Source organism: Drosophila bipectinata, chromosome XR (assembly GCF_030179905.1).
Source record: "Drosophila bipectinata strain 14024-0381.07 chromosome XR, DbipHiC1v2, whole genome shotgun sequence".
NCBI classification, from domain to species: domain Eukaryota; kingdom Metazoa; phylum Arthropoda; class Insecta; order Diptera; family Drosophilidae; genus Drosophila; species Drosophila bipectinata.
In genome coordinates, this window is record NC_091735.1 from 15,161,775 (window position 1) to 15,185,407 (window position 23,633).

At 38.2% G+C, this 23,633-nt stretch overlaps 3 protein-coding genes across 5 annotated transcripts in view; 2 read left to right on the forward strand and 1 right to left on the reverse strand.

Moving 5' to 3' along the window:
• goe (gone early) overlaps positions 1–2,200 on the forward strand; it is a 45,645-nt gene extending 43,445 nt beyond the window's left edge. For 2 of the 3 annotated variants that reach the window (XM_043213207.2, XM_043213208.2), the window contains exons 8-11: positions 155–721; positions 817–939; positions 1,008–1,511; positions 1,580–2,200. In XM_043213207.2, coding sequence (XP_043069142.1) covers positions 155–721; positions 817–939; positions 1,008–1,511; positions 1,580–1,667 — 1,282 coding nt within the window. In that variant the 3' untranslated portion in view covers positions 1,668–2,200. Of the gene's footprint in view, positions 1–154; positions 722–816; positions 940–1,007; positions 1,512–1,579 lie in introns of those variants that run through there. The other variant, XM_070283174.1, reaches the window with a different exon arrangement.
• A 919-nt stretch (positions 2,201–3,119) lies between these two features.
• On the reverse strand, positions 3,120–10,589 carry LOC108127964 (uncharacterized). Its single transcript, XM_017245314.3, has 5 exons — positions 10,281–10,589; positions 9,583–10,219; positions 8,909–9,146; positions 3,726–4,361; positions 3,120–3,467 (listed from the first exon to the last, which is right to left on the reverse strand). Exons 1-5 carry the CDS (start codon positions 10,587–10,589, stop codon positions 3,359–3,361), a joined length of 1,929 nt encoding a protein of 642 aa, XP_017100803.2. The 3' UTR covers positions 3,120–3,358.
• A 79-nt stretch (positions 10,590–10,668) lies between these two features.
• LOC108127966 (transforming growth factor beta-1-induced transcript 1 protein) lies at positions 10,669–23,099 on the forward strand. The gene is made up of 5 exons (XM_017245315.3): positions 10,669–10,714; positions 11,562–11,616; positions 19,033–19,254; positions 20,913–21,146; positions 22,422–23,099. Exons 2-5 carry the CDS (start codon positions 11,614–11,616, stop codon positions 22,497–22,499), a joined length of 537 nt encoding a protein of 178 aa, XP_017100804.1. The 5' UTR covers positions 10,669–10,714; positions 11,562–11,613; the 3' UTR covers positions 22,500–23,099.
• Positions 23,100–23,633: the final 534 nt, after the last annotated feature.

Below are 23,633 nucleotides of genomic sequence, written 5' to 3' on the forward strand. Positions count from 1 at the left end.
TCATATTTATGATGCTTTGCTGTCTAGTGTTCTAGATTAATTATTTAGAAAAATAAATAAAAAATTGCATAAATTGGAGTTACATAGAAACACATATATATTTTTCATAAAAATCTTAGCTTTCATTAATTTTATTTTATGATTTTTTCCGCAGACCCATTAACAACTTTATAGTGTGGTCCTTGGCCCGGCAGATGCTGCCCCACCTGTCCAAGGAGTACCGCATCCTGGCAGAGCACTTCGATCATTCAGTTTACGGCAGGACTGCCAGCTACCCCCGCTGGCTGATCTGCAGCAAGGTCGTGCGGGACTGGCTGCCCTTCGCGGTGGATGCACTGCAGCAGCAGCCGCCCAGGCAGCAGTTCGAGGCGGCACCAGTCTCAGTAGCCTCCCCCCGGGGCGGCAGCCTAAACAAGACGCATGGCAACGAAGAGTTCCTCCGCCTGATGTTCTACAGCCTGAGGAGCCAGCTGAAGGACTCGTTGGGCCAGGCCCAGTGGCTGGAGCCGGCGGCCAGGCAGTTCATCCAGAAGAAGCTCACCGAGATGCGGCTGCAGTTTGGCATTCCGGACGAGGTGCTCCAGCAACCGAACTACCTGGCGGACTACTACTCGGACCTCATGTTGAACAACCTGTACTTCGTGGAGCACCTGGAGTCCATTTGGGCCTTCCGGCGCATGCGCATGGAGAAGAAGCTGACCACTTTGGGCATGCTGGATGTGTGAGTCTCGAAACTTTCTATTTGCACTTTCTCCGCGGTCCCATGATCCGCCATCCACGCTCGCAGATCTATAGCCATCCCTTTCCCTTTGACAGCATTGTTTCCGAGATGTACACAAGGGACGATCCGCAGGCCATCGCCTACTCCAACAAGCTCAACATGCTGCTCGTCTCCAGGGTGCTCATCAGCTCCAACTACTACGACTATCGGTATCCCGTGTAAGTAGCCGTAATAATCACACTAACCGTCTCCGGCTCACGAGTCTGTCCTTTTCTGTTTCGTGCAGAGCTGTGAACTTTGCCCGCATTGGAACCGACATACTGGAGGCCCTCATCGACAACTTCTCCACGTTCCTGCTGCAGTTCAACGCCCAGAGCGTAGACGTAAGCGATGCCGTCCCAGAAATCCGCTACGCCCAGCCGGACGTCAACTGTTTGGCGGCGGGCCAGCCCCCCAGATTGGCCCACGAGCTGAGTGAATTGTCCAGCAGCGCCCTGAAGAGCTTCCATGTCACGCTGAGTGCCGCGCGGACGGCGGCCAGGGCTCTGAGCAGTTTCGTGGGCGCCGTCGACGCCGGCAATGCCATCCAGGGGGCGGGCATCGACCAGGTGAACACATACGAGGCCCTCGGCCTGACCAGGAGACTAAGGGTTCCCGGCCTGCGGTCCTTCAACGAGAACGAGCTCTTCACTTTGGCCTACATGCAGCAGCACTGCAGTACCACCATTGCGGACAAGGACTATGCCAGGATCAAGCCGCATGTGGAGAGCCAGCTGGCTGAGAGATATCTGTAAGGACTGAGATCTTAAGAAGCGGAACTTTATATTAAAATGTTATAAATGTTTGTTGCACTTGCAGATTCAATGCCACCTGGCAGCACATCCAGTTCCTGCCGCGCTCCACAAACTGCGCCGTTTCGGAGGAGAGCTGCTCCAACCTGCTTTGAGAAACGTTCACCCATCCACCCGGACCCCTGCCGCCCCCCGATCCCTGTGGATGAGCCCTCGATAGATACGAAGTTGGATGAACAACCTATTTATTGTACTTTTTTTTACTTCCCACACATTACCCGAGACAGACAGAGAGATACCACAACACACAAAAGAAACACGCATGCATCGCCTTAGCCTTAGTGTAGCATTAAGCTTAGTCTGTAGGTTTAAACCGGAGGACTAACACCGACTAGCCACTGTTGACATCACTTCGCACAGAAGAACCAACAAACACACCAGACAAAACATTAACCATCCAAACCAACTTACTATTCCCCGACTTAACGACCCTAACAGGAAGTTGTTAACCGCGTTAGCTGTGTAGCAAGTCGATTAAGTACGAACCTATTGGCTAGGTTAGTCCGTAGTTACTAGTTAGTTGCTAAGCAAAGATTGCCACCCTGTATAAATTGATGAATTTGATTTGATTGAGTTTCTGAAGAACAATTAAACGAGAATAACATTTCACCGAAATGAGAAAACAAAAGGCTGTTTCAATGGATGGAAAATACCTCACAACATTGCGATGTGAAATTAATTTAATGCAGATCGTCGGTTACAGCATGCTAGACTGGTCGCAAGGGTTTATTCCAAAATATATTTTATTTGCGGTCAAATACAAATTTTTAATGTAAATACTCGGACATACTCGGATCAGCTGCATTTTTTGCGGCTTTAATTCTTAATACTTTTGGATTTTCAATAAAATATTTTGGCAACGAATGCAACGGATTGGAACTGCCTCAAATTCCCATTAATAAGGTTTCTAATAGAGTATGGATTTTTGGATTTTTCTCTAGGATTTAAATATAAAAGATCTATAGAAAAAACATTAAAAGTGCCATTTTTGGGGAAAAAAACTACATAAAATGCATAAATTTAAAATTTAGAACCAAAGGTGGTAGTCTTAAGACCTGTCACCTAAAAAAAATAGTGCAAGCCTTGATTAGCCATACAGAAAATAACTTTTTCATCTTTTCAATTTATATTAGTGTTTTTTATGAAACTTTGGAGCCTTCGATGCCTCATCTCATCTGAAAACATAAAATTTCGAGTAATTTGCAAAGCCCAGAACACAGATCAAACCCAAACGCATCTAGTGGCCTACATAGAGCTTTATCGGTGGGTAAATGAATATTTTGGAATAAGTTACATATAAGGTGCCTTGATGTAGGTATTCATAAATTTTATGCGCTTAGGCCTGGCAAAAGAAAATCATTTTACAAAAGCTTGAACAAAATGTTCACTAGTCATATATAATTAAAAATACAATGGGTTTATCCTTATAAGAGATATACATGTAATATTTAAAGAAAAAAGAGCATACCTTTAGGCTCTCAAAGAAAAATACTATTTTATGTTTATCTGTGTGTTTTTTAGGCTTTAGACTCAAAACAACATATAAATACTACTTACAATAATTTGTATTTTCTATGCAACCACCGAATTTTTCAGGTATCAAAATTTCTGTACACTTTCAATTTTTTGAAGGAACCGACATGCAACGCATATCCTAATATCTGATAAAAGTTTAGAAAAGGGATAGACCATAAAAATACTTGCGTTATGTTCTTAGAAATCTGTTTAAAATTTGAGTGCACTCTATCCGGAAAGATTCGGGCATGATCTATCACTAAATCTACTTCTATATAGTCAATCCTCCTGCCACAAAGTCTTTGATGTAGCTGGCCACGCTGCGATTGAAATCAACATCGATGCTCTCCATTAAATGAGTGCTGAGGCTCGCAGCCACTCTGAAAAGAAATTTGTATAATTATATTGTATTATTTTTTAAATATATATTACACATTAGGAAAAAAAATGTTGTAAATAAATATACTTAAAAAATCTATAAGTCTTAACTATAAATATGTACTTTTAAATTGTACCCTTTAAACGGATCAAAATGCTGTAAATGAGTTTCAAAATAACGAGGAAACGCTTTATGTTTATGTTTATGTTTCATAAATGTTGATAGATTATTGATTATAAAGACTGATTATTGTACTTACTTGGCATATACCTTCCAGGGCGCAGGGCTACGCGAATGACTGTAGAAGCAACTGCCCTTGCATTGGGCTTGGAACCGATTCCGTTCCCAACAGAGCTGCTCCCAAGGATCGGAGGGGACGACGGCGGAAAGAGGATCCTTAAGTTGGATCGGTTTGCGTTCCTGCTTCACGTCGTCCGCTTGAATCCTAAGGTTGGCATCTGTGGCATGACCGTTGTCCGTCTGCTCTTTGATCAGCTCGACCATATGTTTCTTGAACTCCCGCTGTCGTCGTCGCTCTCGGCACTGGGTCACCTTCTGCTTGTGCTCCTCCAGCTCCGCCCGCTCCCGCATTGCCTGCTCCTGCCGCTCGTTCAGAGGATTCTCACCGTCAGGTTCTATAGCCGGGGGCACTATTGAGTGTTGGTGCCGTCTGCGCATCTCCAACTCCATGTATTCCAGCGCCAGCTTCTCGTCTTTCAGCTCGTCCTCCAGGTTGCGCGAAAAATAGTTGTGTCCGTCGGGGCTGTGCGGTAACTTACCATCCTTGAAGCGCTCCTCGGTTCGAATCTTCGGGCGCAGCTCCTGGCACTCCTTCAGATATCGGTGTCCTTCCCAGAATTTTTCAGCATAGGGTGAGTCCTTTAAGCTGAGGGGACTGCGGAATATAGAATTTTTGGTTGAGTTTAAGAAAAATAGTACTATAAAATAAAGGTTTAAATTTTGTGATTTTTAAAATATGGGGATGAAAAGTCGTTCTTCAAAAAATAAATAAAACTATTCAATTTACTTTTGGCACCACAATTATAATTATATTTATCTTTTTTTTACACTCTCGGTTCTAAAGAAGGGAACAAAATATTGGACAAACCAAATAGCCCCTTAAACACCTTAATCCCTGTGATGACACTATAAAATTGATTTTGCTGGCTTGGTCTACTTCCTCGCATTCGGATAAAGTTGAGTTATTGCATCAGCTTTGGCATTTGGGAGAAGACAATACAAGGGACTACAAGGGGCTATTAGCTTTCATATGGGCTGCCGTCACGCAACCTTTCTTGCCCCCCCGAGAATTGCACACTCTGGTCCCACGCACGCAGCACCAGGCCTCCCAATCCACCCCCTTTTATCCATCCTCTTACTCCGACGATTCTTTCAGTGATAGTAGCGTAAGGAAAACTCTCAAGGCCAATGACGAAAATAGGCAGTCATTCAAATCCCAGAATGGATAAACTTCTATTGGATACTCTTTCTAGCGTATCGTTCAATATTATTTTTCTTATTATTTCAAAATAGTAATGTCACTAACATTGTTTATAGTTACCTTTTTAACTTTTTTTATGAGGTTAAAAATCTTATTATTAATTTTAATAAAATGTATTTTAAATTATTATCACATTATTTGGTACTAAAATTCTTTCTCTTTCGTCACAATTTTATTTTTTAATATTTTATGCCATCTTTTGCTAATAGTTTTGAAATACAAAGGTTTTAAAAATAATTTTTAAATATTCTAGTTTTTAAGATTGTTGATTTTAGGGTTAAAGTAAAATAATGTAACCAAGTATAATAATGTAACCTGGTATAATGTAACGAAGTCGGACTAAATCGGAGTTAAGTTGAAAAAGTTATTAACTTCATGATATAGCTAATACCACTGGTTACCATCTAAGAGTATGATTACGCTTTTCATTCAGTCATTCATTCGGTTGCTTCTTTATTCATAGCCTGGGTCACTGGGGTTAAGGTTGAGCTATCCGCACCATAACGCCCCCAACCGATACCCCGCGAGCCGGCATTCGCCGAAATAATACCCCCATCCTCACTGGTTCCCCTGGAATCCCAGTGATAGCGCACGTAAATAATATGACACAATCAAACTTGGAAATGGAGACGCCAAAAACCGTGGAAGAATTAATTAATAAGCCCCGCCAGAAGCCACTGATGAGGCAACCCTCCGGCAATAGAAAGAGATGGTGGCCGATAGGGAGAGCGAGACAGGGCCAATAGGGGGGACATCCCCTATGCTAGGGGGGGGCATGCTAAATGGCAGCGCCGAATTTATTGATCAAACAAATAAAGCGCATCGCCAGCAGAAAAACTTTTCCAAAAAAAGGATAAAATTGAAGAAATGACGGAATCGGAGGGGTGCTATAATGACCGATTTATAGGAATATCATATGGCACATACCTAGCATTCGCGTATCTAACGCCCGAAGGGGTTAGGGCTGTAAAAGTGAACAACGAGCCACAGGCACCACCGCTATTTATAGTCGCTACAAAATCAGACGATTGCCCAAGTACATAGAGAACTATATGGAAATATGTATACACTTGTTGTCGATTAGCGCCCGGCGATCGTAGTATTTGATTACGAGCGTTTTCTTCATATCAGCAGAAGACCAAACTGCAAAAAAAAACCAAAAGCACACATTGCGAATAAAAAACGGGCAACAGCAAATTTGCACACTTCAGAACGTGAGACATGAGACATTAGCAGATCCAATAAAATGGCCCAAAACCAGAACCGCACAAAGCCTGGCTAAGCCCAGTGAGCCGAAAAACAAGCACCAGCACTGGAGAGAAGAAATGATGCTCTGGAATATACGTATATGATTTGTATGTTCTGGGGGGAAGTGACCCTGAACTTGTCATTAATTACTCAGTGACTAATCAACAGTTAGATGCGGTCTAAGACTATCTGCCAGATATAACTCAGGCGGCGAGAATATCAATTGAATAAATATGAAAATAAATGGACGGCTTAAGATGTTCCCAAAAAAATGTATCCTCTAATTTTTTGGCTATTAAAGAGAGCTTTTGGCTAGATTTAAATAAGACTTAACTTAATTTTAATCCATCCAATGTATATTCTATTTTTGGAAAATTACACAATTATAGACGATATTCCTTTGCAATATACAGAAAAATATTTATTTGTTTAAGAGCCTAATCATAAATCACTTATACTTATGATTACAAATTCATATTTTAAATCCATTACTAAACTCGAATTAATCAACTAAATTAATCGTTATTAATACTTGGCAACAATTGGAAGAAAAATCTAACGATTTTATAGAAATAATAAATAATAATAAATCACAAATTAAACCCCAGTGCATCATTGGGCTCGCCAGTCATTATTTTTTATTTTCATTAATAAAACTGTTGTCATTATGAAGAAAATATTTAGTAAACAATAACTATCATATCAATGCATAACTGATCAATAAAGAACCCCATTCAAGCTTACTTTAATAAAAGAAACTATTATACAATAAAAGAAAATAATGGTACTTTTGTTGCCAGTTTGTTTGTTTATTTTAATCTAAAAGGAAAAGTTTATGGTTGGGAAGTATTCATTTTTTTTTTAAATATTCAAAAATTGGATATTTTATTTAGTTTAACTTTTTTTACTTCAAATTTGTATGTATGTATATATTAAAATATATAATAATTTAAGCAATTGTGTTTTTGGTAAATTATTTTCGACAATTTTTTTAAAGTTCTACTAGAATATTTTCCGAGTGCCTAATATTTCGAATGCGGCTCAGTTGCATTGGCCAAGTTAACACAGCTACGAGAGAAAGAGAGAGTTACTCACGAGGGATATAAAGAGAAGGGCCAAATGGTTGTTGTAAATACTTCTAATGCCACTGAAAGCAATGTTAACAAAAAATCTATCAGTAACTGCTTAGAATCTACACGGTCTAGACTATAAATACCCTGTTTTAAATGTGAGTGAAATATATTAATTTAAATCGAGTTAAATTATATATTTGAGTTAAATCGCATGTTTGAGTATTGATCGACTATTTCGATTTATTTAAGAATATGATTTGAAGAATAGGAATATGATCCTGCTTGAAAGTTTTGAAAAGATAATTTTATTTTTTTCTACCAAAAAAAAAAAAACTTTAAATTAATAAGAACTAACATTAATATTGTTTATTCCGTATGAGTAATGTGTAGCAATAATACATGTACGCAGTCTAGCCCCGTTCTTAAATTTTTGTTTTGAAAAAGTACTTTACATTTAATGCATAATCTCGTTTAACCTGAACAATTTCTCATTTATGTCGTTAAATTGTTTACCTTTTTAAAGTTTTAAGTAACGATTTCAAGTTTTTTTTCAAATTTATTTGGTTTATGGTAGTAAGCTTCAGTTGCAATAACTTTATGGTATTGGTAGTAAGCTTCAGTTGCAATTATTTTTATAAATATAATTTAAAAATGTACATATAAATTTATAATTTGTTTATATCTGACTTTATATACCCTTTACTTTTTGGAGTAACGGGTATTACAAAAAAATCCAAAACAATAGTCAGCAGAAGCAGCACAAATTTTGTTGCTGCTCCTGCTTTTATTTTTATTTTTTTTGTATTTTGTTTTGTTTGACGCCGGCTGAGGTGAGTGAGTAACTCCTCCATTCTACCCCTCTGCCGCTGCCCAACTCACCTACTCTGACTCCCACAGGTAGCAGAGCAGTCGCGGCAGCAGAGCGCCGGCAGAGACGATGGCGTCAGCGGAGCATTGCCAGCTGACTAGCTCTGGAGAACGAGCCACCACACACACCTACTCTCTCCCACTCCCCCATTCTCCTACTCTTCGTCTCCTCCACAGGCTCCCACTCTCCCCCACTCTCTCTCAGCTGACGGCCGGCGATGACATCATTTTGGCGCTGCTTTCTGCCTCAGCTGCTCTGCAGTCGCAGCAACCCAGTGCTGCGGCTGAGCACACTTGGGGGCAAGGAAATAGTAAAGAAAGTGTACTCAGATTCCAAGAATACTTAAATTTTGTGAATACAAAAAATGAATAAATGCATAAAACCTTAATCCTACTCATTAAAAAAAAAATGTTTTTCTAATAATTTGAGGGTGTTAACATATTAATAATACGATGAGTTCTCTCTCAAACTTTTTTTGTTAGGATTGACATAAATATAAAATAAATATTTTCATTATATTCACAAAAAGAAAATTTTATAAAGTAACGATTCAGTACGGAACAAATTCAATATAAACTTAATTTATGTATTTTTTAACTAATAATTTTAAAAGTAAATTTAAGTTTTTAGTTTTTGTTCAATAGTAAATTTTTTTCATGTTTCGCTTTATAGAATATTAGTTTATATGTTTTTTATCCGGACCTAAAAGCTTACCCCCATCTGTGGGTGGATTGTAAAATTTGCATACTTACAGCATTTGGAGCATCATGAGTATGGTGTCCCGTGGCGCATCTCCCGTCACTCCCCGCACAATGTCCACGATGCCCTTGTCGTGCTGGTCTGCCCCCTGCAACAGCTTTATCAGCGCTTCCCGCTTCGCCGGCGGCAGATGCTGCGGATTGCAGGTGAGCGGTACGATGCCGGTCGGCTTCTCGACCTTGTCCTGCGTTCCGGATCCGTCACCGGATGAGCCGCCTCCCAATTCCCGAACTGTAAATATAAATAATAATTTAAAATAACAATATACTATAATACAATTATCTTTTATAAAAGTATTCAAAATTAAGTTCAAATTATATTGTAATTATGAGATTGTGTAACAAATGATTGTGTTTTTAAAAAAGAACTAGCGAACTGACTTGGCCTAAAAGTGTCTATAAAAGCACCAAAGTGTTACTACCTAAAAAGAGTAAATATATTATCTAACATTATGCCTCAAAGAATCCTATAACTTTGTCTTTTAAAAAGAAAGCAGAGAAGTGATTTATGTGATTTATATAATACCCGGTACTCAGAGGTCCTACAAAGTAGGGAGCATTATTTTGGTTTCTTGGATTAGTATCGGGTATCATATAGTAAAGAAAAACAAAGTATTTAATTAAATCTATAATATACAAAATCCCTTTCTCTCGCAGTGCACACTCACCTACTCTGCTGCGGATCTTCATCTGCGCTTGGGAATAGGTTCCTCTTGCGCTAGCCATCGGCGACCCGGCTGGAGCCGGTGGTGTTGGCGCCCACTGCCGCCGCTGTCCCTTTGCCACCCTGGCCGCACCCTGGCCCTGGCCAGGGCCCAAGCGGCGGGCCCCATGACGGGTAGAGCCGGCGGGTGAGCAGCCGGCATGCAGTCCTGACAGCGGCATCTGCGGCAGGTACTCGTTCGCCCGCTCGATCCGCGTCAGCATCAGCTCCAGTTGCTCGTGCGCCTCCGCCAGGGTCTTGTTCTGGCCACCTCCTGGCAGGGTTTGGGGGCTGGGCATAGAGGAGTGGGCGTAGCCGTGTCTATGGACGTGACAGTGACTCTTTGAAGGAGGGCACAAGTGGCAGTCGACCTTGGGCTTGATGGCCTTCAAATTGCAGCGCGTCTTGGTGCCGGTAGGATGGGGGGCAGTGGTCCGGGTGCGGGTGAACGTGGTGGTAGCTTGGCGGCCAAAGGATGTACGAAATTGCTCGGCGAGAGGCCGGTTGCGGGTCTTGTTGTCGGCTAACTTACTCCGCTGGGCTAGAGGTCGCTCCCCGCGGATGGGGATGTTGTTCTCGTAGGGATTGGAGTTTGCCAAGGACTATGCAGTTTTTTTGAGTGTATAATTGGTCTTAAAATTATAAAAAAGTTTGGGAACTCACCTTTGGGTTGAGCATCTGACGTGGCGGCTTTGCAACCGTCATTCGGCCGGAGTGTGCGCTGCGTTGGGTGGTGCGTGTGGCACCGATCCGGGTGGAGGTGTTGCTGGGCCGCACTACGGCGACAAAGGTGGAGGCAGTGTTGGCGACTGAAGCGGTCCCCCGGCCCCGGTTCAGGGCGCCAGGGGTGCGGTAGCTCTTATCCCCCATGTACCGCTCCACCCCTTGCTGGTGGTGCTGCTGCACGCTCCTTTGGGCGATGCCTTCGCGGCGCCTGCGTGCCAACAGACGCTGCGTCGCTGTCGCCTCCATAGCTCTGCTCCGCTTCTGCTGCGCTGCCGCTGCTGGCGCTCTGCCGTTGAAGGCGCCGACTGAGCGTTTCAGTTTCAGTTTCTTGGCCGACGCTCGCCGGTTCGGTTCGACTTCGATCCGATAAAGTAATATATATAATTAAATATATATTTGTACGATTTCGATTAAACGGTGTTTGTGCTTTCCCTTGTTTTCCTTATTTTGCTATTTTTTAAAATTTTTTTTAACTGGTACTTTTTTTGCGACCTACTCTGCCAACGTTTCGCGAATTTTGCATTAGCTGCCCTTTCTATCCCGTTTTATTAAATAATTTATTTTTTCAACTGAAATTTGTACAATACACAAAAAATAAACAAACAAAAATTCTACGCGAGGCTCTCGAAAAAACTTAGTATTTGCTGCAATTGCTCAAATTGTTTGATTTCGTCTGTTTTTTTTATTCATAGTTGCCTTTCATTGACGTTTTTTTCCTAGCCGGTTACTTTGTTTTTTTTTTCGTGCTTGACTTGGTTTTTTTGACGAGGTGTGACTGTGAAGTTTTGGGAAGAGAGTTGCAATCCAAAAAGTTTATGTATCCAAAAGATATGATTTGGGTTTATTTTTTTTAATACTTGTACATACATATGTACACTATGACAAATTATTATTAAAAAATAAAAATTATTTAACGGAACTTTTTTTTCAAAATTTTTTAAAAAATGTGATTTTTTAATTTATATTCAAGGTGCATTGTTTCTAATTATTTTAAACAAAAGACAAACTTGTAGTTGACTCTTGCTAGAAAACAAGTATGAAAATATGATTAGAAATAGAAAATAAGTTTAGAAAATGAAAATATCGAACACTTATTTTTAAGTATTATTTTTAGTATTTAAAGTGTGTTTCCTTTTTTTGTTAGCTATCGAACGGTTGTTTTTCATTCAAAACAAGCAAGCCCATTAATTAATGTCGTGTTCTTTTGTGTTTTTGAAGTTCAAACCTCAACGAGAATTCACCGGAGCAAGTGTAACAAGCCGAAAACAAAATGGTGAGTGAAAAATTTGAAAAACTAAATAAAATACAAATAAGGGGGGCGTCGGTGGCGATTACAAAGAAACAAACATTGAAATCACTTTCCAACTGGTCGTCCAGCTGGCTGCCACAAAACAAATTCCCATAACCATTACCACTCGAAAACCCAAAAAAAAAACAATCGGTGTCCAAGATCTCCGGCGTGGGCGTTTTTCAAACAGGTTGGCGATTGCTCATACGCCGTGTTGGCCACCCATTTATTGGTGGGCCTGCGTCCAGCGTGTCGTTTGGGTTTTCCGCTTTCTGTTTTTGGTTTTTCGATTTTTGACATTCGATTTCCAGCTTTCCATGCGCCAAGATTCATGGAAAAAGTGTGTGAGCGGAATTTTCGACAGAGTCGCGAAACTGAAATTGTCATCCATCTGGTATTTTGGCTATGAAAACAAAACCAAAAAATAAAACAAAAATACGACTCACGCACACTCGAATATGGCTGCCGTTGCCTTATTAGACTTTATGTTAATTACCATACTAAAATAAAAACAAAACGGTAAGCCAGACGGAAAAAAATGATCTTCAAGAGTTACCAAGTGCCTGCCAAGTGGGCGTTTTAAGTTTTCGTGTCTATAACGACTCGATTTTCGGGGGAAAATGTAAGATTTTTGGAATTTCGAAAGGCGTTAGTTTAGTGGGCGAAAGCCACAGCTTTGGATTAAGGGCCAATGCTTTCCATAAACAACCAGCCCGGGGAATATTTTTGATCCGATGATATCATCTCACTCACTCGCTGATTTCTGCTTTTTTCCCCGTTTTTTCAACAAGAATATCATCAATTTACAAAGCGATTTATTCGTTGTCCGCTTAATAAAATGAGCCATATAAATCAGGCACTTGGCCAGAGCAGGCTTAGCCAGAGGGTTTTGAAGAGTCATCTCGGCGATGGGATGTTCGTTATTGTCTTGGCCATTATAGTCACCAGTGATCACCGAACACCCATCACCGATCCCCGCCGGAGATCACCGGAGACGGTCTGGCCAAAGTCTCGCCAGAAAGACTGATAAATGGAATTGGTTTATTCACCCGACTAACTGGCCGCAGATTAATGTTAGTTGTGGTCGGTGGGCTTGGCTTTTGGCCCAAAGGGTTTTGGCCTCACACTTGCCCCTGTCTGGGTTGCTTTGTTTGTCTAGTTTTCACAAATAAACACAAAAACAAGTAGTTTTAGGCCAGTCAGTCATTTGTTTGGCTTATAATGGTTTTTCGTTGAATATATTTAATATTAGCGATTCATGTAGGGTTTTGTCAATAAAGCTTTTATATATCATTCTGGTTTTTAGGCCTTTCAAAATATCAGTTATATTAAAAATTCTTCTATAAATTTCTCACTTTAACAAATACCCATGTACGACATTGGAATACTGGAACATTTTTTAAAATTTATTTTTAAATTTTGAAGATTTATGAATTTGTAATTTCTTACATCAATATACAATAGTACTAAATGTTAAAATGTAGATGTATTACCATTTCAACTATAAAAAGCGTATATTTATAAAACTTTATTTCACAAATAATAAGTACTCAGCTGTTATCTATTTTTAATATTTCTATACATTTAATGGTAGAAATGTTTTGGTTTTATTGGAAGTCTTACCCATAAAACCCCCAGAAAAATTTGAGTATTACTCATGAATCACGACAAGTCTCGAGTTAATGATTCCAGATTGGCAATAGTCAGCTGTTGGCTATTTATAATATTTGTTTACATTGCTGTAGGCTTTTTATTCATTTCCCAAAGACTTTTTGTCTATTTTGAAAGCAAATATGATTTTTAGATTTTTAGGCGCGAAATTATTCGAAAGATCCGAGTACCACGCATAATAATCAGCCTCTGGCTATTCGAAATATCCATTTAGACTATTTCGTAGCCCTTTTATCTGATCGAGTAATGGTAATTACCTAGGGATACAAAATTTCTATTATATCCGCTAGTTTTCAGTGGTTCAGTGCGATCTGCAGATTATCTTATTTATATACAATTGACCATATATTGCAAACCCATTTCGGCATTTCGCTCACAGTTTAAATTATTTTATGGCCATTACGTATACGCAGTGTGTGCTTCGCGAAGATAGGAAGATGATGGTGGGGGAGGCAGCTGGGGTGGTGAGTGGTTTCTGCCGCTTTTTTTTGGAGGCGTCTGCCACACAGTACTACATCTGATCCAAGGCAACAGGCCAAATGTGGTGCCCTCATCCACCGCCGACCTGATGATCGACACCTTTGATTGATGGCCGAGGAGAAAAACCCAAAAAAGCAGAGCACTTTACTCCTCTATCCCCATCTCTTTCTATTTTCTCCCTCTCTTTCGCACTAATGGTGTTGAAATGATTCATATTTTAATTATCGCCCATAAATGTGAATAATTCCGCGGTAGCCTATGAAGTATTGTAATTATTTGTTTTTGTTTGTTTCAATTGTTTTTCTTTTTAAATATAATGCATTTTCTTTAGTGTTGCTGCAGTTGTTGTTGTATCTTTGGTGTGCTAGCCTTTTCAGGAAAATATGAAAAAATCGCTGGAAATATTACGGCAATTTACTGATAAGAAATGTAAATCATCAACAGAAAAGCAAAAAGCTCGTAAATACGAAAATTACAATTCAAGCTGAACTGCGTTGCAAAGACAAACACATCCCAGGTTGCAGGCAGTGGGTTAAGTGCTGTTAAAATCGTGCCAAACAAGGGTTAACTATGACTTCTACATAAAGCTTTCTCTCAGATCTCTAAGGATGAAAATTATAAGTCATAAAAATTATATTAATTATATATATATACATATAACTTTTTGCTTTAAATTTATTTTTTTGTAATATGCATACAAAGTATGCCCAAGATTTAGACTAACCTTGTCTATTGTAGTAGTATTTAGATATTTATGATTCATAAATTTTATATTTTTTGTTAGTTTTATTATACCCTTGCAGAGGGTATTATAATTTTGTCCAAAAGTGTGCAACGCAGTGAAGGAGACATCTCCGACCCTATAAAGTATATATATTCTTGATCAGGATCACCTCCTGAGTTGATATGAGCATGTCCGTCTGTCCGTCTGTCCGTCTGTCCGTCTGTCCGTCTGTCCGTCTGTCCGTCTGTCCGTCTGTCTGTTTCTACGCAAACTAGTCTCTCAGTTTTAAAGCTATCGACTTGAAACTTTGCACACACCCTTCTTTCTTTTGCACGCAGTATATAAGTCGGAACGGCCTGGATCGGCCGACTATATCCTATAGCTGCCATATAACTGATTGATCGGAAATGGTATAACTTCGGTGTTTTTAGAGTTAGAGAGTTCAAATTTGACATGAGTGCTATTTTTGGCAAAACATTACGACATGCCAAATTTCATAAGGATCGGCCGACTATATCTTATAGCTGCCATATAACTGAACGATCGGAAATGACCCAACTTTCGTTTTTTTGAAGATAGAAAGCTGAAATTTAATACAGATTCTATTTTTGGTCAGTTGATCCAACGTACCAAATTTCATAAGGATCGGCCGACTATATCCTATAGCTGCCATATAACTGAACGATCGGAAATGACCCAACTTTCGTGTTTTTGAAGATAGAAAGCTGGAACTTGGTACAGATTAAATTTTGATCCATCCTACCAAATTTCATAAGGATCGGCCAACTATATCCGATGTTTGCGATATATATCCGGTTTTAGCTGCAAGGGTATATAAACTTCGGCTCCGCCCGAAGTTAGCTTTCCTTTCTTGTTTGGGTATAATTTTGTGTTTTTTATAAATTCATTTTCAGACCTAAAAGTATTGGTGTTTTCAAAGGGTTTTGTCGTATTTCATATGGAATTTTTTAATTTATGATTAAAGTTTATACTTAGTTTTCCATAAATTAAATGAATAATAAATCATATGATTTATATGAAATGAACCCTTTTTGATTACTAAGTAAGCCTTTTAAGGCTATGCGTCTTTCGTATTATTAATAATTTTGAGTAAAATGTATAAGTTATGGATCATTTATATTTCAAATCAAATCGATGATTATATTGAATTTCTTTTTTAGATATATGTATATCATTGATTTAAGTGACTCAACTCAATAAATCAGGAATAATTTGTAATAAAAATATTAAATTTTATAATAAATACAGAAACCACAGCTAAAATTATATACGTATTAATATATTTATTGATATTCAATTTTTTTGTTTATAAAATATTATTGTTTTTTAACAAAAATCTGCCAGACTTTCGAATCCCCAAAAGAGGCATCAATTGTTCGATTTACTTTTTTGGTAGCACTCGGTGGATACAATGCCACTTAATTTTTATACCCTTGCAGAGGGTATTATAATTTTGTCCAAAAGTGTGCAACGCAGTGAAGGAGACATCTCCGACCCTATAAAGTATATATATTCTTGATCAGGATCACCTCCTGAGTTGATATGAGCATGTCCGTCTGTCCGTCTGTCCGTCTGTCCGTCTGTCCGTCTGTCCGTCTGTCCGTCTGTCTGTTTCTACGCAAACTAGTCTCTCAGTTTTAAAGCTATCGACTTGAAACTTTGCACACACCCTTCTTTCTTTTGCACGCAGTATATAAGTCGGAACGGCCTGGATCGGCCGACTATATCCTATAGCTGCCATATAACTGATTGATCGGAAATGGTATAACTTCGGTGTTTTTAGAGTTAGAGAGTTCAAATTTGACATGAGTGCTATTTTTGGCAAAACATTACGACATGCCAAATTTCATAAGGATCGGCCGACTATATCTTATAGCTGCCATATAACTGAACGATCGGAAATGACCCAACTTTCGTTTTTTTGAAGATAGAAAGCTGAAATTTAATACAGATTCTATTTTTGGTCAGTTGATCCAACGTACCAAATTTCATAAGGATCGGCCGACTATATCCTATAGCTGCCATATAACTGAACGATCGGAAATGACCCAACTTTCGTGTTTTTGAAGATAGAAAGCTGGAACTTGGTACAGATTAAATTTTGATCCATCCTACCAAATTTCATAAGGATCGGCCAACTATATCCGATGTTTGCGATATATATCCGGTTTTAGCTGCAAGGGTATATAAACTTCGGCTCCGCCCGAAGTTAGCTTTCCTTTCTTGTTTTTTCTCTTATTTTGTTTGCTCATTTAACACTGAAAACAAAATGTGTATTTTTTATTTGTTTTGTGGGCATTTGCTATTGTTTTATTGTTGTTTGTTGTTTTTTGTTATTTGGGCAGGAAAAGGCATTTATTTGAAGTGCGAAGTGAGAGCGAGAAGGCAATGCCCTTGGCCCCCTGAAAAGGCCCACTCCTGATAGGCCCGTCTCTTTCATTTTTTGTACTGCCATCTCTTTCCGTCGGCGGTGTGTGTGCGTGTTTGTTTAATTTGAATTCTAACTCTAGCGATGATCTAAGTGAGACGTCGTCTAATGCAAAAAGAAATGATTGTTGTTTCTACATCTGGCGCAGAAACTTTAAACAAGCAAAAAAAAAAATTAAGAACTAAGTGAGCTAAGAGAGGTAACGGCGGGGGAGGAGGGGATCGGCTGCTCGAAAAACTTAATGTGCGTTTAATTTGTTCAAATTAAATTTTTGGAAATTGCCACAAACCGCTGCCAGAAATTGTAAATAAAATCGCCAAGCGAAAATGGAAAAGCAAAACACCTCGCGGATATTTCACTTTATTTTCATCATAATTTATGCATTTTATTCAATTGCAATTTTTATGTGAAATCGTTGCGGTTTTATAGGCCATTTGTCTTTGTTGGCTTGGGCTCCTAACTTGGCTAAAATGGGGCTTGGCCTTTGGCTAAGACTCCTTGGGTGGCCTCCTTAATCCTAGGTGTTAATGGCCAAAACGTGCTAAGCTAGTTAATGTTAATTCGAACTGAATTTGGCCTTAATGTTGGCCATACTTAGGGCCTAATGCCTTGATTGTTTTACAAAAGGTAAACAATTTCCACAGATTTTGGTTAGGGTTTCTTTTTTGGAATTGGTTTTATAATTTTTGGCTTTAGGTGCATACTTTTGGGGTCAACTTTCATTGGTATTCCGTACAATTTGTATCTATGAAACTGCATAATCTAAAGTATTTTAGTTTCTCTTATATGGAGGGAGTATATGATAGTTACAACTTAAAATTTTTTACATAAATTGTAAAAAATGATTAGTTCTGATAATATATACTGATATATACTGATTCAAATTTCTATATCCCTAAAAAATTTTAATATTTGTACTTGACATTTTTTATATTTATAAAAAAAAAAGGATTGAATGAAATCAAATTATTTTAGGCATATTTTTTTAGATTTCTAAAAGTTTATTAAGAAATTTACTACGAACATTTGAAAGTTTAACAGCCATAATATTATGAAACATTTTTATACAACGATAGGAAAGATTACGTACATATGTATTCTTGCAGTCAAATTCCAGTGTTGCAAGATATATTTAGCTGATCCTTAGCAACATTTTGGTATCAGGTCAATTATTTATATACATTTAAAAAAAGCGAAGCGTCTGTGGGAAGGTGTACCTTCTGTATGAAAATCAATCTTTTTCTCAATTTACAAGGCAACAAGATGAAGGCATTAGTTTAAAACTACATTAATTTTTTCAAACCTTAAAGATTAGAGAGTATTAGTAGGACTCCCATTAAAAATAATAAAATAAATTCAATAGTGAAAATATAGAAGAATGGCAATACCTTTAAGTATTATTTTTGATAATTTAATTCGAATATTTGAGAATCTATCTTCATTTTTTTTTTTTCTAAAATATAAAGTTCTTAATAAAAATACTTTTTTTGTCAAGAAGCTTTTGTTAAAAATTAAATCCGTATAAAAAATGGAAAAAATTTAAGTAATTAACTAACACTAACTACATGCACTATACACTTGAAAAATGACTAAAAGATCATTTATTATTTAATAATCCCATTTCAAATATTCCGCTCCATAGAACTGTGATAGCAACCCGCGGGGACAACTCATTATTGTATAATATGTTATTATTTTTCTGCTTTGTAAACGATTTTACGCCGATTCTCATCATTTATTGTGGCAGACAAGTATATTAATATATGAAGAGATACATATTTATATATATTTTATATGCATATTCATGTGCCGGAGGGGTTCTTTGTGGGGAGGCCTTTGGCATTTGAGTTGGTGTTGGGAATCGAGAATCAACAGTTGGGTATTAGGTTACGTAAAATCGCGCTAGCAGCTGTCTTTTGCGGTTTTTGAACTCGATTTGAGTATGATTTGTCAGAGACACACAAAAAAACATAAAGAAAAGATGCCAGCGGATGGTGTATTATGAAATATTTTATGTACGTGATTTCCATTTGAAATTTATTTTAATTTGAGTTGAAATTCTGTTCCTCCCTCCCAGTCGGAGCCATCCGTCTGTCACAAGTGCAATGAGGTCATCCAGCAGCGGATCATCACGGCTCTAGGCAAGACCTGGCACCCAGAGCACTTCGCCTGCAAGGAATGCCTCTGCCCCATCACCGAGGCCACTTTCAACATCCAGGACGGAGAGCCCGTCTGCTCTGACTGCTTCGTCAAGATCTACTCCGGCACCTGCCATGGCTGCAAGAAGCCCATTCTAGAGGTAAGGGATTACTTTAAGAATACTGTAAGTTTAAATACTTAGTGTGAATTCTATTCAAACAGATATTACTTTCTCCAAAATATTACTAACATTTTCATAACTTGTTAAATAATTCATATTCGGAAAGTTCAATATTCTAAATCTATAAAAGTAAAAGACAAACTCAAAATTTAAAATAACTATCTAAAAAAAATCCATCACACGGTTTTTTTTTCGTCACCAAAACGGAAACATCAAACTGATTTCTTAAATTGTATGCTTAGTAAGTGCATTCGTCACCCGTTTCTAACCTTCCAGGAATTATAAAATTAACTTATTATTCATTAATTATTAAAATTATTGAAAAAATTCAAATTTAATAAAAAGTTTTATTTGAAATTCAGCACACTTTAAAATTTTAGATAAATTATAAGCATAGTTAGAAAAAAAATAAAAATATATTGTTTAATATTTGGCAATTTTTGAGTTACTTTTCTCAAAATAAGTTTTCCATAAACTATTTAATTTAAAATCAAAAACTAAAAAAATCTATCAAAAATGGTTTAAAGGTTTCTTAAAGCTTTCCCATTCCGGCTTGTTTAGTATTTTTAACCACCAAAGTAACCAAGTATCGCATCGATTCTTTTGTATTGTGGAAACATATCTATCTCCCAGGTGTATCTCATAGGTCTGATCGTCTGTTTGCCATAAACTCTGCCACTTTACGACCTCGGAATAATGTAATGAATATTGTCAACATTTACCCAGAAACGCCGTGCCATAAAACTGTTCAGATATCTCTGCAAATTTGCTCATCTACAATTTAATTAAGGAAGTGATTGCGAATTCTGTCTATATTTAGACTCTTAGATTCAATTGTATCTTGAAAACGGACAACTGTTGCCGGAAAAGTATCTACCAGATTTCCGGGAAAGTTGTGCTGAGTTTTGTGCAAAGCGCACTAAATCACATAGTTTTTGTTTTTAAATTATGTAATTGCGGGGTTTTCGAGAATCTTTAGTGATTTAAAACCCTCTACAAGATTGCAAAATACATTTTTATTGCTTTTGAGAATTTGGTTCGATTGATGTTTATTTTTCAAATACCTTAAAGTTCTTCCTCGATTCTGAGAGATTTTTGAAATGGTATTACTTTTTTAAAACGGGTATTTGAGGGTTTTTATAGGCAATTCAATTTTTAGCCAAAGTAATAAAAGTTTTTTTTTTTTTTTTTTTGAATGGAAAACGGATTGTTTATAATGCTAAATTATTAAGAAGGAAGAACATATATATTTAAACAAAAAATCCTTTATTAAAAACCTTTTTTATGAGTGTATATATTTTCCTACCTCAATTACCTCAATATTTATAATATATAAAATATATGAAATATATTATATAAGTAATACGCAAATTAAAGAGCATTTGGCATTCTATTTGGATAAAATAGACTCTCCTTGCCAATTTTCTGTTTGCGGCCATTTGGGGCAAGGTCAGTGCACCCCATTTGTGGGCGTAGGTGTGGGTGTGGGCACGATTGATTGGCTTTGATTATGATTATATATAAATATCTCTCAATATGTGTAACGAACAAACACTGAAATACTTCAACAGCACAAAAGTATACTAACCAACTGGCTCATTTTCGATTTCTGACCCACTTTTCCACTCACTTCTCAGCGCACCATCAAGGCCATGGAGCAGTCATGGCACGAGGAGTGCTTCGTGTGCAACGGCCCCTGCAAGAAGCCGCTGGTGGGCACCTCCTTCTACGAGCGCGACGGCCACCCCTACTGCCGCGCGGACTTCGAGCAGCTCTTCGCCGCCCGCTGCGCCGGCTGCACTCTCCCGATCACCGACAATGCGATCGTCGCCTTGAACGCCAAATGGCACCGCGACTGCTTCAAGTGCAAGGTGAGTCAACTACAGTGCCTCCAGGCAGTCATTTATGAAAGGCGGTACTTTCATCTGATCCAATAAACAAGACTAAAGCTAAAGCATGATACATAGGAATAGCAAACGGATTATAATTTTTACTAATAAGGTATTATATAGGACTTTGATTTTTGGAGAGCGCATTTCAGGGGCTCTTGCGGGAGTATTTTGAGAATACATATATAAAAATATTTAGGAATTGAGAAATTACTAAGGATACTTAAAATACTTTGTTCAACTACATAAAAGAGAGATGTCCGAATTTTTATACCCTTGCAGAGGGTATTATAATTTTGTCCAAAAGTGTGCAACGCAGTGAAGGAGACATCTCCGACCCTATAAAGTATATATATTCTTGATCAGGATACACACCCTTCTTTTCTTTGCACGCAGTATATAAGTCGGAACGACCGGGATCGGTCGACTATATCCTATAGCTGCCATATAACTGATTGATCGGAAATGGTATAACTTTGGTGTTTTTAGAGTTAGAGAGTTCAAATTTGACATGAAAGCTATTTTTGGCAAAATAATAACGACGTGCCGAATTTCATAAGGATCGGCCGACTATATCTTATAGCTGCCATATAACTGAACGATCGGAAATGACCCAACTTTCGTGTTTTTGAAAATAGAAAGCTGGAATTTAATACAGATTCTATTTTTGGTCAGTTGATCCAACCTACCAAATTTCATAAGGATCGGCCGACTATATCCTATAGCTGCCATATAACTGAAGGATCGGAATTGACCCAACTTTTGTGTTTTTGAAGATAGAAAGCTGGAGCTTGGTACAGATTCTAGTTTTGGTTTGGTCAGTTAATCTAACCTACCAAATTTCATTAGGATCGGCCAACTATATCCGATGTTTGCAATATATATCCGGTTTTAACTGCAAGGGTATATCAACTTTGGCTCCGCCCGAAGTTAGCTTTCCTTTCTTGTTTCATTATTATCATTATTATTTTATTGTTAATTTTATTCATATTTTTCCAAAAAATAATTTATTTTTTGCTTTCATACGATTTTTTAAAGTTCTCTCCTGCTCTCAGCACAATACAATTTCTGAATATTTTAAAAAAATTTAAATTAAGTCACTGCTTGCTGACATTGAAGTTATTTCTGTAAAAAATATTTAAGTCCATCAGTTCATTGGATCAAGTTTTAAAATTTATATTATTAAATATTAAAATATTATTAAATAATTATTATTAAATATCAGAGCTATTACTAATTGTATAAACCTTCCTGCAGAAATGCGCCACTCCCATCACGGCCAGCACCTTTGCCGTGGAGGAAAACAAGCCCTTGTGCACGGAATGCTCCGGCTAAGAATCGGAGCCGCCTCCGGATGCCAGAGTCCGGACAACACACACACACGGAACCATTCGCATCGAAATCGAAGTCTATGTACATTATTTACTATCTATTATAATGGTATTTGTAGTCATCCAATTTGTCAAGAGCTAGCCAAAAGGATCCAGGTATTGGAGGCCTCCCCGCCTTCGTGTTGAGAATGAAATGAAAATTTAAAAATGCAAATTGGAAACTTAAAAATAGAAATTGGATAGACAGGAACACAAAAAACGCATTCGAGGTGTGGACGAGCAACAAACTAAAACACACAGAATACACTGCTAATGGAAATTAGAAGGCGGAGAAGCGAATAGAGGACACAATGCTAATGCTTTAAATAATTGTAATACTTTTTGGTAGAAGCACCGCGCAAGCGACTGTTGTTTGTCTTTTTCTCTCTCTTCAATGTCTTGTTCCCCCTCTAGCTCTGCTACTTCCCTGTATCTCCCTCGATATATGTAAATTATCTTCATCGTTTTCGGGACAATGTATCTGATAAATGATAAATACAAATGCAATTTAATCTTGAACCATTGTTGATATCTCTTACAAAATAAACTAAAACAAATAACTTAATCTATTCTTTTATTGGGTTAGGGGTATACAACATAATACGATATATAATACATGGGATACAAATACATACAATTCCGGTGCCAAAGCTTCGCGCACACCCATAGATATTGCCAGTTCGAGCGATAAGTGTGAAGGCGAGCACTCGACTGCTGAATGCAAAAAGGACGCCAGCGAACCGGCCCTCTGCCTCCATTCCGACGGCCCACATGGACCCCCATACAAAGGCTTCCCATCCTACGAGAGGGCGAAGAGTGTTTTCCCCACTTTAGCAGGATCGACCACAGGGCAAGCAGGATCGAACCCAACGTAAGCTACGCCCGTGCAGTAAGATACGTTGCCCTACAAGCCAAGACCAATCCCAACGACCATCTAATCCCGTCAGGCAGTCCACTGAACGCTAAAATGGCTAGTATGGAGGCCATGTTTGAGCGCATGATAGAGAAGGTCATGAACCAAATGACCCAGATGATGGCTACCCTTTTCAAATCACTATACAAACGGGATTAGATATCACGATCTGGAACACTAATGGAT

Bases quoted from the DNA above. Each gene is read 5' to 3' on its own strand.
- LOC108127964 (XM_017245314.3), bottom strand. From the start codon at position 10,589: ATGGAGGCGACAGCGACGCAGCGTCTGTTGGCACGCAGGCGCCGCGAA. The intron at 4,362-8,908 runs GTAAGTATGCAA...TATATTCCGCAG, and splicing joins CTCATGATGCTCCAAATGCT to TCCCCTCAGCTTAAAGGACT. The intron at 3,468-3,725 runs GTAAGTACAATA...ATTTCTTTTCAG, and splicing joins CCCTGGAAGGTATATGCCAA to AGTGGCTGCGAGCCTCAGCA.
- LOC108127966 (XM_017245315.3), top strand. The intron at 19,255-20,912 runs GTAAGGGATTAC...CTCACTTCTCAG, and splicing joins GCAAGAAGCCCATTCTAGAG to CGCACCATCAAGGCCATGGA. The intron at 21,147-22,421 runs GTGAGTCAACTA...ACCTTCCTGCAG, and splicing joins GCGACTGCTTCAAGTGCAAG to AAATGCGCCACTCCCATCAC.